General features: G+C 40.0%; 3 protein-coding genes across 7 annotated transcripts in view; all 3 read left to right on the plus strand.

Moving 5' to 3' along the window:
• The window catches only part of LOC135344131 (scavenger receptor cysteine-rich domain superfamily protein-like), a gene marked incomplete in the record, with an annotated part of 804,697 nt that extends 795,469 nt beyond the window's left edge, over positions 1-9,228 (plus strand). Inside the window, 1 exon segment of the mRNA XM_064541251.1 lies at positions 9,037-9,228. Within this exon segment, the coding sequence (XP_064397321.1) occupies positions 9,037-9,090 (54 nt within the window).
• Positions 1,147-7,215, plus strand: LOC135344211 (uncharacterized). 5 transcript variants are annotated; one of them, XM_064541395.1, is made up of 15 exons: positions 1,148-1,226; positions 1,509-1,603; positions 1,658-1,821; positions 1,881-2,054; positions 2,104-2,256; positions 2,319-2,727; positions 2,777-3,998; positions 4,051-4,220; positions 4,271-4,428; positions 4,480-5,746; positions 5,804-5,977; positions 6,033-6,197; positions 6,255-6,413; positions 6,461-6,860; positions 6,907-7,215. In XM_064541395.1, exons 4-7 carry the CDS (start codon positions 1,916-1,918, stop codon positions 2,982-2,984), a joined length of 909 nt encoding a protein of 302 aa, XP_064397465.1. In that variant the 5' UTR covers positions 1,148-1,226; positions 1,509-1,603; positions 1,658-1,821; positions 1,881-1,915; the 3' UTR covers positions 2,985-3,998; positions 4,051-4,220; positions 4,271-4,428; positions 4,480-5,746; positions 5,804-5,977; positions 6,033-6,197; positions 6,255-6,413; positions 6,461-6,860; positions 6,907-7,215. The 5 variants fall into 5 exon arrangements, with proteins under 5 accessions (XP_064397466.1, XP_064397465.1, XP_064397464.1 ...); XM_064541394.1 differs by having other exon boundaries at positions 2,777-3,781; positions 3,826-3,998; positions 4,051-4,428; XM_064541396.1 differs by having other exon boundaries at positions 1,147-1,226; positions 2,322-2,727; positions 4,051-4,428.
• A 1,660-nt stretch (positions 9,229-10,888) lies between the features above and the next one.
• LOC135344225 (neurotrypsin-like) lies at positions 10,889-12,140 on the plus strand. Its single transcript, XM_064541420.1, has 6 exons — positions 10,889-10,981; positions 11,034-11,198; positions 11,249-11,407; positions 11,459-11,611; positions 11,670-11,950; positions 12,001-12,140. The coding sequence occupies exons 1-5, from the start codon at positions 10,915-10,917 to the stop codon at positions 11,729-11,731; spliced, it is 606 nt and encodes a 201-aa protein (XP_064397490.1). The 5' UTR covers positions 10,889-10,914; the 3' UTR covers positions 11,732-11,950; positions 12,001-12,140.
• Positions 12,141-12,467: the final 327 nt, after the last annotated feature.

Raw genomic sequence — 12,467 nt, forward strand, 5'->3', positions numbered from 1 at the left:
AAGAGTATTAACTTTTGCATATCAAAGTTAATGCTGAGTGCTATACAGCTAGTTGCACTAATGGAACAGTGAGACTGGTGGGTGGTTCCACTATCAAAGAGGGACGAGTGGACGTCTGTACACAGGGACATTGGGCATCCATCTGTTACAATAAAGATCTAGAGCTGGCAGGCACTGTTTGCAAAATGTTAGGACTTCCAATACAGGGTAATTCACAAGTCTAATTAAGATGAACATTAAATTTATGTATATGTTGATACAGGAGCAATAGCGAACGTTACTAGATCTATCTCTTCTATCGACCCAAAAGCCAACTGTACAGTGACAGATGATGGCACCACCCTGAACTGTGGAGACACTATACAGCCGCACATATGTGGTGCAGGAAGCTTAGTTATCACATGTCAAACCTTCAGCTATGCTGTACATACTCTAGCAACACCCACAACCACTTCCATGGAAAATTACCAGGCAACAAGCCCAATCACCAGTGCACTAGGAGCAGTGATTGGACTTCTTGTACTACTAGAAGTAGGGACAGTTATTGTGTGGGTGGTTTGTACCATCACAAAGAAGAAAAGACTCTCAAGCTCACCAAAACAAAGGTATTAAATTACAAATTGTTAAAAATGTGTCCTATTATTTGCTATAACAGAGCTCTATTACAAGTGAATGAGAGCTACACTGACACAGCTCCTATAGAACCGAGCTACAGTTCACTAGGTCCTAACTACAATACTGTGACCACAAGCGATGAAAGAATTGATGACTATAATGTCCTTGATCACAACAGGCCCAAACTGAAACCAGCCAACCCACCACCAGTGAAGGTTGAGGCCAGTAAGGATGAGTTTTTCAATGCAGAGGAGCATATGTACGCAGCCGTCAATAAGAAGCATGCAACAATGGTCGGAGGAGAATAAACCTTGTAACAACAGTCATAGCTATAGTGTGCATACAGATGCATTATAAAACTTGAACATAATGTATAGTGTGCATGTATCATAACACTGATCGTACGATAAAACCGTTTAACGGAATGATGTGAAGGTATAAAATAAGCTGTTGAATAATCAATTAATTATAGAGAATATAAATACTCTATGTATAGTGCACCAAACCGAGTGTCTCAGTATGTACGTATTCATGCTATAATACTACTACAGTTTTACAGCCAAACATGCACATCTAAAAAGAAGGCAAAGAAATGAAGGCAACAAAAAATAGTAAGTGCATTTTTTTAAAATACTGATTGTCTTCTATATACAGACACAACAATGTGTATGCATGCAGCAATGACCTATAGGGGAATATAATAGCAAATAGTACAAGTGGTAAAAGCGTTACCGTACATGGAAAGCACCTCTGTCTAATTTACTATGTTTGCATGCATTGAACTATACCAACCAAACAGACAAATGCAACACCTAAAAACTATCATCAACTCCATTATACCTTGAACCTACTTAACACTGCACGATCATAGGTATAATTATTTACATGTATAGATCTGTTTGCATTCACAAGAATATAGTCATGGCAAATATCAGTTCGCTGCTTGTCACGCTTGCTTTGGTTGGACAACTATCGGCGGACAAGCTCGGTAAATATGTATATATACTGTAACTTAATCCTCTGTGATACTTTGCACATGCAGCGTGCAATAATGGAATTCTACGTCTAGTACGTCTTGATGATCAAGTGACTAAAAGCTACGTCCAGTACTGCCTTGATGGAGAGAATGGCGTTGGCTGTGTGGCAAACCATTTTCCCGAGTGGAAGCCAACGTAGTGTGTAGACAGCTCGGTTACAGTGACCAAGGTCAGTGACTGTTAGCATTGCTCTATATACTACAATACAATACTACTACTTACGTGCAGGAGCCACAAAAGGGTTTAATAGGAATCTAGCATCGATGTCTATCAGTGGCGGTTTCTTCAGGTTCAATTTCGGCTCATGTTCTGGCAGGGAGAATGCATTAGCAGAGTGTGAAAGAATTGAAGCTTTATCTAATTGCAACAGTAATCAACAAGGATGGGTAAAATGCAATCCAGGTCGGCTATTATCTCTAAAACTAGTGGTAGCTATCTATAATAATTATAGCTGATTGCACTGATGGAGCCGTACGACTGGTGGGCAGATCCAACATAAGACAAGGACGAGTGGAGGTGTGTCAGAACCAGCGATGGGGTACAATGTGCTACAACCAAGTACTAGCTGGACATGTTTGCTCTCAGCTAGGATTTCCAAGCCAAGGTAAGAACCGAGTATGATCAGGTCAAGCAAACATTTACATACGTAAAGTATACGTTTCACAGCAGCAGTGTCAAACGTAATCAGCACGACAAGCCCACAAGTTAGTTGCACCATGGATACCAACAATAGGTTGAGCTGTGGGAACATCACTGACAGTGGGTTATGTGCTCGAGGTTTAGCCGTTGAGTGTCCATCGTTCTGTGAGACATGTCCTAACTCATCGACATTATGCATGGCACCCTCTGACATAATCGAAGATCAAACTACCGCCAACAGCAGTGATCCACCAATCCCAAGCAGTAGTATCTCAACCAGTGCTGTACAGAATACAACCATGCATCCAAGAAGCCCAATCACCAGTGTACTAGGAGTAGTGATTGGGCTTCTTGCACTACTAGAAGTAGGGACAGTTATTGCGTGGGTGGCTTGCACTGTCACAAGGAAAAGGAACTCAAGTCCAACAAAACAAAGGTATAATAATTAATTACATGTATGGAGGTGCTATAATTGTTTGGCTCAGTAACAGAATTCTAACAAAAGTGAATGAGAGTTACAATGGGACATTCCTAAAACAACCGAACGTCAGCTCACAAGATCCTAACTACGATACTGTGACTACAAGCAATGAAGCAGTTAGTGACTATGATGTCATTGACAATTTCAAACCCAAGCCGAGAGCACTCCAGATATCCAACCCACCACCAGTGACTGTGGAAGCCAGTAATTAAGGAAAGAGAGGTTCGGAGTAACAGTCATAGCTAGTGTGCAGAGACGCATAATATTACAGAATACGTAACTAATTATTACAACCTATGTGTGGAATAATTATGTACAGAATTCCGGCATGCTGAATACTATAATCAGGAGTGCATGCACTAGCTCCTATACTATGGTTGTTTATAGGCCATCGGTGAATCATCCCTTCAAGAAAGTAAAGAATTGTGTAAACATGCATGCAATATACATAAATTATAATAACAATCAGGTCGCATTACCGTGTTCTAACTATGTTTCAGTATAATTATGATGTTAGATCTCATACAAATGGACCAAATCCTAGCACATTAGCAATTTAACATAAATTATATAAGTTTTTGAGAACTGTATACTCAGAACACTTTTCTATTAGCTACAGTCAGCACACAGTATATACACAATGGCATAATTATATGCACACTTTGTTATCAGAGTTATGCCCTCAGGGCACGAGAGAGGATGTGACTTAAAGTAAACAAACATGCAGGCTAACCATTACCATAAAGGGGAATAAGAAACCTTGTGTCTGCAAGGCTATCAATGCCTACTCAGTTTAGACCGCTGTTTATGCTTGTGGGTGGGTGGGTGGACTATGACAACATAAGACAGGCAAGCATACTACCAAATTAATGTCAACGTCATGCATTAGCCTTTGCACAGTACCTAATAAATCTACTTGAATTGTATCGAGAATATATAGTCATGGCTAGTATCTGCTTGGTATTACTCACTATTGTCCTGGTTGGACAAATAGTCACGGACGGGCAAAGTAAGTGCTGCTTCAGTAATAATTTGTATAATATGGTTGTGCAGTGTGCAATAATGGAGCTGTAAAGCTATCTGAGGAAGGAGGTTTATTTCCGAATGAAAAGTATATGTCCAGTACTGCCATGATGGAGTGTGGCATTGGCTGTGTACTGGTGGTGGAACATGGACGAGAGTGGAGGTCAATGTTGTGTGTAGACAACTGGGACTCAGTGGCCAAGGTATGGGATATAGATTATATACATGTCATTGAATTATTATTACAATCACCAGGAGCCAAGAAAGAAGGTGGTACAGCACCAACAGCTAATCCACCCTACTTTATGTTTGGTGGAACATCCTGTAATGGAGGGGAAAGTAACATAGGAGAGTGCAACATTCATACTAATATAGTACATGTAGTGATAGTAATAGTAGAGCAGGATGGGTAAAATGTCAACCAGGTAAGAGCATTCATTTTTGCATATCAAAGTTGATACCGAGTGCTCTACAGCTAATTGCACTGATGGAACAGTTAGGTTGGTGGGTGGTTCCACTAACAGAGAGGACGAGTGGACTTCTGTACACAGGGACATTGGGCATCCGTCTGTTACAATGAAGATCTAGAATTGGCAGGCACTGTTTGCAAAATGTTAGGATTTCCGATGCAGGGTAATAAAATACACAACACTATATTTAAGATGAAATGTACGTGTTATACAGGGGCAATGGCGAAAAGTACTAACTCTTCTATTGATCCAATAGTCGACTGTACAGTGACAAATGATGGTACCACCCTGAACTGTGGAGACACTATGCAGCTGCACATATGTGGTGCAAGACGCTTGTCTATCACATGCCAAACTTTCAGCCATGCTGTACATATACTCTAGCAGCACTAGGAGCAGTGATTGGACTTCTTGTATTACTAGAAGTATAGGGACAGTTATTGCGTGGGTGGATTGTACCGTCAAGGAAAAGGCACTCAAGTTCATTAAAACAATGCTATAATTGTTTCCTCTGTTACAGAATTCTAACAAAAGTGAATGATAGTTACAATGGGACATTCGATCCGAACGTCAGCTCACAAGATCCTTACTACGATACTGTGACCACAAGCGATGAAGCAGTTGGTGACTATGATGTCATTGATAATATCAAGCCTAAGCCGAGAGCACTCAAAATATCCAACCCACCACCAGTGACGGTGGAAGCCAGTAATTAAGGAAAGAGAACACTTCTTCAGAGTAACAGTCATAGCTATAGTATGCAGAGACGCATAATATAGTACGAAACTAAGATTGTTACATGCAGTCATAATTATATTATGCGTACTCTGAAAACTGTACAAACTTTGATATCCTGAGTTTACAGTAGTTTATGTGTTACCGTATAGCGGGTAATTTTCGTAGGTGCAAATTTTCGTACGAACTATCCTTCAATTTTCGTACAGAGTTCTAGATTGAAATAGTGACGTTGAATCAATGTACCAGACCAATTTAGCAGTTTTAATTTTTGGAGATGCTCTACTGATAAGAAAAATACGAAAATTTCCACCATACGAAAATAACCCGCTATACGATAATTGTCATTGTGGTTATCATTACCAATCTAGAACTCATGCCATTACACAAATATTCAGAACACTCTGCACACTGTAGTGCAAAACACACAATTTTGTGTAATGAATTATGCCTCCAGGGCACAATAGGGGTGTGACTTATAGACAGTAAACGCAAACAAGCCAATCTATTACCATAAAGGGAAATAAGAACTTAACTTTGTTTCTACAAAGCCTTCACTTTCATTCAACGCCTACTCAATTTAGAAAGCTGTTATAATTATGCACTATTGTGCCATGCTTAGCCTGTGCAAACACCATTAGATCTACTTGCATTCACAAGTGTGTCAGAATAGTCATGGCTAGTATCTGCTTGGTATTACTCACTATTGTCTTAGTTGGACATATACTCGTGGATGGGCAATTAAGGTAAGTTTTTCAGTGCAATAAATCATTCATCATTATGACTATATGATATGATTGCAGTGTGTAATAATGGAACTGTAAAGCTATTTGAACGTAATGATAATTTGGCTAAAAGATATGTCCAGTACTGCCATGATGGAGAGTGGCATTGGCTGTGTGCTGGTGGTAGAAGCTGGACAAGAGTGCATGGAGGCCAATATGTTGTGTGTAGACAACTGGGACTCAGCGGCCAAGGTATGTTATAGTTCCTATACTCATGCCGTTAATTATATGATTTCATCATGATTAGGAGCAATTAAGAATAGTAGTACACTCACAGTAAATGGACCATATTTTATGTTTGCTGAGTCATCTTGTGATGGAGGAGAAAGTAACATACGGGAATGCAGGGAGAGTATATATTCACCTACTACATGTGCAAATGATAAGATAGGATGGGTTGTATGTCAATCAGGTAAGGGCGACTGGCAATCATTTTGATACTATTATGGCATGGCATAATACTATACAGCTAGTTGCACTGATGGAACAGTGAGACTGGTGGGTGGTTCCACTATCAGAGAGGGACGAGTCAACTTCTGTGCACAGGGACATTGGGCAACCGTCTGTTACAATGAAGACCTAGAGCTGGCAGGCACTGTTTGCAAAATGTTAGGACTTCCAATGCAGGGTAATGATGCACAAGATTATTTAAGAAATCTACGAATGTTTATACAGGGGCAATGGCGAATAGTACTACCTCCTCTATTGACCCAAAAGTCAACTGTATAGTGACAGATGATGGCACCACCCTGAACTGTGTAGACACTATACAGTCACACATATGTGATATGGCAAGCTTAGTCATCACATGTCAAACTTTCAACTCTGCTGTACATACTCTAGCAATCAACGGAACATGCCCTAGTCCACCTGACAATACACCAGACTGCAACTGCAATCCAGCTATCCCTAGCAGTAGCCCACCCAGTACCACAACACCAGCGTGCACTGACACTCACAGTAATCCACTAGGAGCAGTGATTGGACTTCTTGTATTACTAGAAGTAGGGACAGTTATTGCGTGGGTGGCTTGTACTGTCACAAGGAAAAGGAACTCAAGTTCACCAAAACAAAGGTAATTCAAACATTGGAGGTGCTATAATTTTTTTCCTCAGTAACAGAATTCTAATAAAAGTGAATGAGAGTTACAATGGGACATTCCTAAAACAACCGAACGTTAGCTCACAAGATCCTAACTACGATACTGATCACAAGCAATGAAGCCGTTGGTGACTATAATGTCATTGATAATTTCAAGCCCAAGCGGAGAGCACTCCAGATATCCAACCCACCACCAGTGACGATGGAATCCAGGAATGAGAGGACTTCTCTATACAATACTAACAGGCGTAGCTAGTGGTGTATCATACAAACACGTACCTTAAATTAATACGAGATTATTACTATACATCAATTATTTTATAACACTGATTGTACACAATATGATTTGTTCACGATGATTATGCTGTTTAAACTATAATTACTTGTGGTACCAATGAAGTAAAAAATGAATTAAAACATATTCCCTCAAGGATCTATAACCATAATTATCATGTTATTGACAGTTAACTATCAGACAGCGTATATTCGTCTTGTACCATTGAATTGGCTCTACAGTCACTGTATTCACAGATTTATCCAACTAAAACTGTCCACGAAAACGAAGCAAACAGTTCTGGCTGCAGTTGTTCATCGCTCTATAATGGCTATATCGTGTTTGATAGAATCGACATAATTATTATTGTCAAAACACTCTTGTGTCTACAAGGCATTCACTTTCATTCAACGCCTACTCAGTTTAGAGAACTGTTATGCTTGATACGGCAAAAGACAGACAAATGCAACACATGAAAGCAAATGTATTGAATCATAGCCAGAGTACGTATAACAAATAACCAGCTAATAGATTTGCATTGCGAATAGTCATGGCTAGTATCTGCTTGGTATTACTCACTATTGTCTTAGTTGGACATATACTCGCGGACGGGCAAGGTAAGTTTTTCAGTAATAGATAAAGTAATTTAATGCTCTGCATGTGATTGTGCAGTGTGTAATAATGGAGCTGTACAGCTAGTAAGATATGGTAGTTTCAATGAAGAGTATGTCCAGTACTGCCACAATGGAAAATGGCATTCCCTGTGTGCTGGTAGTGGAAGCTGGACGAGAGTGGAGGCCAACGTTGTGTGTAGACAAATGGGACTCAGCGGCCAAGGTATGCTAGTTTTGCATTTCATCATACATGTGACCTTGAATTTCAGGAGCCAAGAAAGGAGGAAGTGATACACCAAGAGCTAGTCAACCCTACTTTATGTTTGGTGACATATCCTGTGCTGGAGGGGAAAGCAGCATAGGAGAGTGCAGAATTCATACCAGTAGTACATGTAGTTATAATAGAGAAGGATGGGTAAAATGTCAACTAGGTAAGAGGATTAACTTTTGTGTATCAAAGTTGATACTGAGTGCTACTACAGCTGATTGCACTAATGGAACAGTAAGGCTGGTGGGTGGTACCACTAACAGAGAGGGACGAGTGGACTTCTGTATACAGGGACATTGGGCATCCATCTGTTACAATGAAGATCTAGAGCTGGCAGGCACCTTTTGCAAAATGTTAGGATTTCCAATCGAAGGTAATAATGCACACGATTATTATTAAGATGGATGAAATCTACGTATATGTACATTATATATACAGAGGTAATGGCGCAAAGTACTAATTCTTCTATTGATCCAAAAGTTGATTGTACAGTGACAAATGATGGTACAAAACTGAGCTGCAAAGACTCAGTGCAGATGCCTACAAGAGGCCTGGCAAGCTTAGTCATCAAGTGTCAAACTCACAACTATGCTGTACAGAATACAACCAGTGCACTAGGAGCAGCGATTGGACTTCTCGTACTACTAGAAGTAGGGACAGTTATTGCGTGGGTGGCTTGTACTGTCACAAGGAAAAGGCTCTCAAGCTCACCAAAACAAAGGTATTCAATTTTACTATACACAAGTTGCTAACTTTGTCTTAAATTATCAGAGTTCTAACACAAGTGAATGAGAGCTACACTGACACAGCTCTAATAGAAGAACCAAGCTACAGTTCACTAGGTCCTAACTACAATACTGGGACCACAAGCGATAAAGGAATTGGAGGCTATGATGTCATTGATCACAACAAACAGAAACCGAAACCATCCAACCCACCACCAGTGAAGGTTGAGGCCAGTAAGAGTGAAGATGAGTTCTACAATGCAGAAGAGCATATGTACGCAGCTGTCAATAAGGAGAAAAAGAATAATGTTGGAGGAGAATAAACTTTGCAACAACAGTTATAGCTATGGTGTGTAGAGACACATTCATCATACAGACATCTTAATTTAGTAGCTATGGTTCATACAACCTTGTGCATGCATAATTATCATAACACTGATTGTACAGTAATCACAATACACAGTAAAACCACACGCAGTCATAAATGTCAAAACAGTCAAAGAATACACTGGTAGAACATGTTATTGTGTTTTCAGGGACTGACAATAAACAAACGTATCATTTGCTGTGTACAGAATAAGTTCCATTGGCTATGCAGTCACTGTACTCAAGAACTCATTGTAAAACGCTTTCTATCAGTTAAAAAATATGAACTGCTGTGGAGTGATAGGTCTGTGTTAATGGAGTGTGCAGGGGATCTATACCAGGACCAATATGCGCTTACCTATAATAGTGCCTAGGAACTGAATTCCAAGAACATCATTTGGACTGTATATACATTTTATACGTTGATTGAGAATCCAGAATTAACCAATAAGATTTATTTAGACACACATTACATTACTCCAACCACAACTCACATTACATCAATGTACCAATTACTGAGACACATGATAAAGTATTCAATGGTAATTAACTATACTAGATTTACTAAAGACTGATTACAAACACACACAAATTACAAGGTCTCTACGAGTCACATGATGCAGTATAAAATATAATACACAAAATTAATGTTCAGTTTTCTCAATGCTTGAGTGTGGAGTGCTCCTCTTCACACAGCCACACCTTGCTGTCCGTTTTGCTTGACATTGGCACTTCGTAGTTACTAGCTTCACTGTACATACTGTCACAGCCTGCCCCCTCCACACCCTCGCACCTTCCACTCTCCACTACATAGTACTTTTGTTCCTTGTCTATAGGATTAAGCTGATTTGAGCAACGATTAGTGTTCTAATCGCATTCCAGTATTGAGTAGGTGTGGTCTTGTTTATTGCCATTGGGAACTTGTTGGTAGGTGGGTCCACTGGAGCTGTATGCATTGTGTAGTTCCATGCTTGTATCGTATACTGGGTTGTTCAGTTGTCGTTGAATTGTTATAGTTTATCGCCACTTATATACAAACAGTGACCTTAACAGCTAGTGAAACCTGAAACAGGAAGTTCCATAATAGTTAAGGCGACACTTTTATCATTACGAAGCCAGAGCCCAGAGGTTGGGAGGTAGACAAAATTAATTGTGCCAATGCTACATACAGCCAGGCACCCACAAACACAGCCAAAGCTGATCTGTCTCCACCGGTGAGGGAAGAAATCAGTATGAGAGAAGAGGAGTTCTTCATTGCCGAGGATCACACCTACGCAGTAAAAAAAAAGAAAGGCAAAACAGCCGCAAAAGAATGAAGACACCAAGACGGAACAGAGACCAATTACAATGAGCTATCCTACAGCTTTTGTATCAAGCAGCAACGAGGCTCTGATCACAGACACTGAATCAAATGGACCAAATCTTAGCGTCAGAGATGAATAATAAACCGTATTTTGAGAACTATACTAACTATTATCTACAGTCAGCACACATACAATACAGATATGCGTATACACACATGCACACTTTGTTATCAGAGTTATGCCCTCAGGGAACGAGAGAGGATATGACTTAAAGTAAACAAACATGCAGGCTAACCATTACCATAAAGGGAAATAAGAAACCTTGTGTCTACAAGGCTATCAATGCCTAGTCAGTTTAGAAAGATGTTTATTTGTGTGGGTGGGTGGGTGGGTGGGTTGACTAAGACAACAAAAGACTATGCATTAGCCTTTGCACAGTACCTAACAAATCTGCTATGGAGAATATATTATATAGTCATGGCTAGTATCTGCTTGGTATTGCTCACTATTGTTATAGTTATACACACACTCGCGGACGGGCAAGGTAAGCTAGTGCTTCAGCATAATACTTTAATGATCTGTATATGTTTTTGCAGTGTGCAAAAATGGAACTGTACGGCTAGTAAGATATGGTAGTTTCAATGAAGAGTATGTCCAGTACTGCCATGATGGAGAGTGGCATTCCCTGTGTGCTGGTGGTGGAACATGGTCAAGAGTGGAGGCCAATGTTGTGTGTAGACAACTGGGACTCAGCGGCCAAAGTATGGGATATAAATTATACATGTCATTGAATTATAATTACAATCACCAGGAGCCAAGAAAGGAGGTGATACAACACCAACAGCTAATCCACCCTACTTTATGTTTGGTGACACATCCTGTGCTGGAGGGGAAAGTAACATAGGAGAGTGCAGAATTCATACCAATAGTACATGTAGTGATAGAGCAGGATGGGTAAAATGTCAACCAGGTAAGAGCATTCATTTTTGCATATCAAAGCTGATGCTGAGTTGCTATACAGCTAATTGCACTGATGGAACAGTGAGACTGGTGGGTGGTTTCACTAACAGAGAGGGACGAGTGGACTTCTGTACACAGGGACATTGGGCATCCATCTGTTACAATGAAGTGCTGGCAGACACCGTTTGCAATATGTTAGGATTTCCAATGCAGGGTAATAATGCACAACACTATATTTAAGATGAACTTTAAATGTACGAATGTTTATACAGGAGCAATGGCGAAAAGTACTACTTCTTCTATTGACCCAAAAGTTGATTACAGTGACAGATGATGGCACCACCCTGAACTGTGGAGACACTATACAACTGCCACCTATACGTGATGTAGGAAGCTTAGTCATCACATGCCAAACTTTCAGCCATGCTGTACATACTCTAGCAGTACTAGGAGCAGTGATTGGGCTTCTTGTACTACTAGAAGTAGGGACAGTTATTGCGTGGGTGGTTTGTACTGTCACAAAGAAAATGCACTCAAGTTCAACAAAACAAAGGTATTAAATTACATGCATGGCATGTGCTAGAATTGTTTCCTCTGTTACAGAATTCTAACAAAAGTGAATGAGAGTTACAATGGGACATTCCTAAAACAACCGAACGTCAGCTCACAAGATCCTAACTACGATACTGTGACCACAAGTGATGAAGCAGTTGGTGACTATGATGTCATTGATAATATCAAGCCCAAGCCGAGAGCACTCCAGATATCCAACCCACCACCAGTGACGGTGGAAGCCAGTAATTAAGGAAAGAGAGGACTTTTTCAGAGTAACGGTCACTAGTGTGCAGACACGCATAATACATGAATACATCATTACAACCTATATATAAATTATAACACTGATTGTATAATAATTTGTTCAATAGTACAAAATTACGGCAGCTGAATACTATATGGCTGTTTTGGCCATGTGGATCAAAACATATTCCCTCAAGAAAGAATTGCGTAAGCATATACAACAATCAGGCAGCATTGCCATGTGTGTATAGTATACATTCTATTGGCTCTGC

The sequence above is a fragment of the Halichondria panicea genome, chromosome 11, assembly GCF_963675165.1.
Source record: "Halichondria panicea chromosome 11, odHalPani1.1, whole genome shotgun sequence".
Lineage (NCBI taxonomy): Eukaryota > Metazoa > Porifera > Demospongiae > Suberitida > Halichondriidae > Halichondria > Halichondria panicea.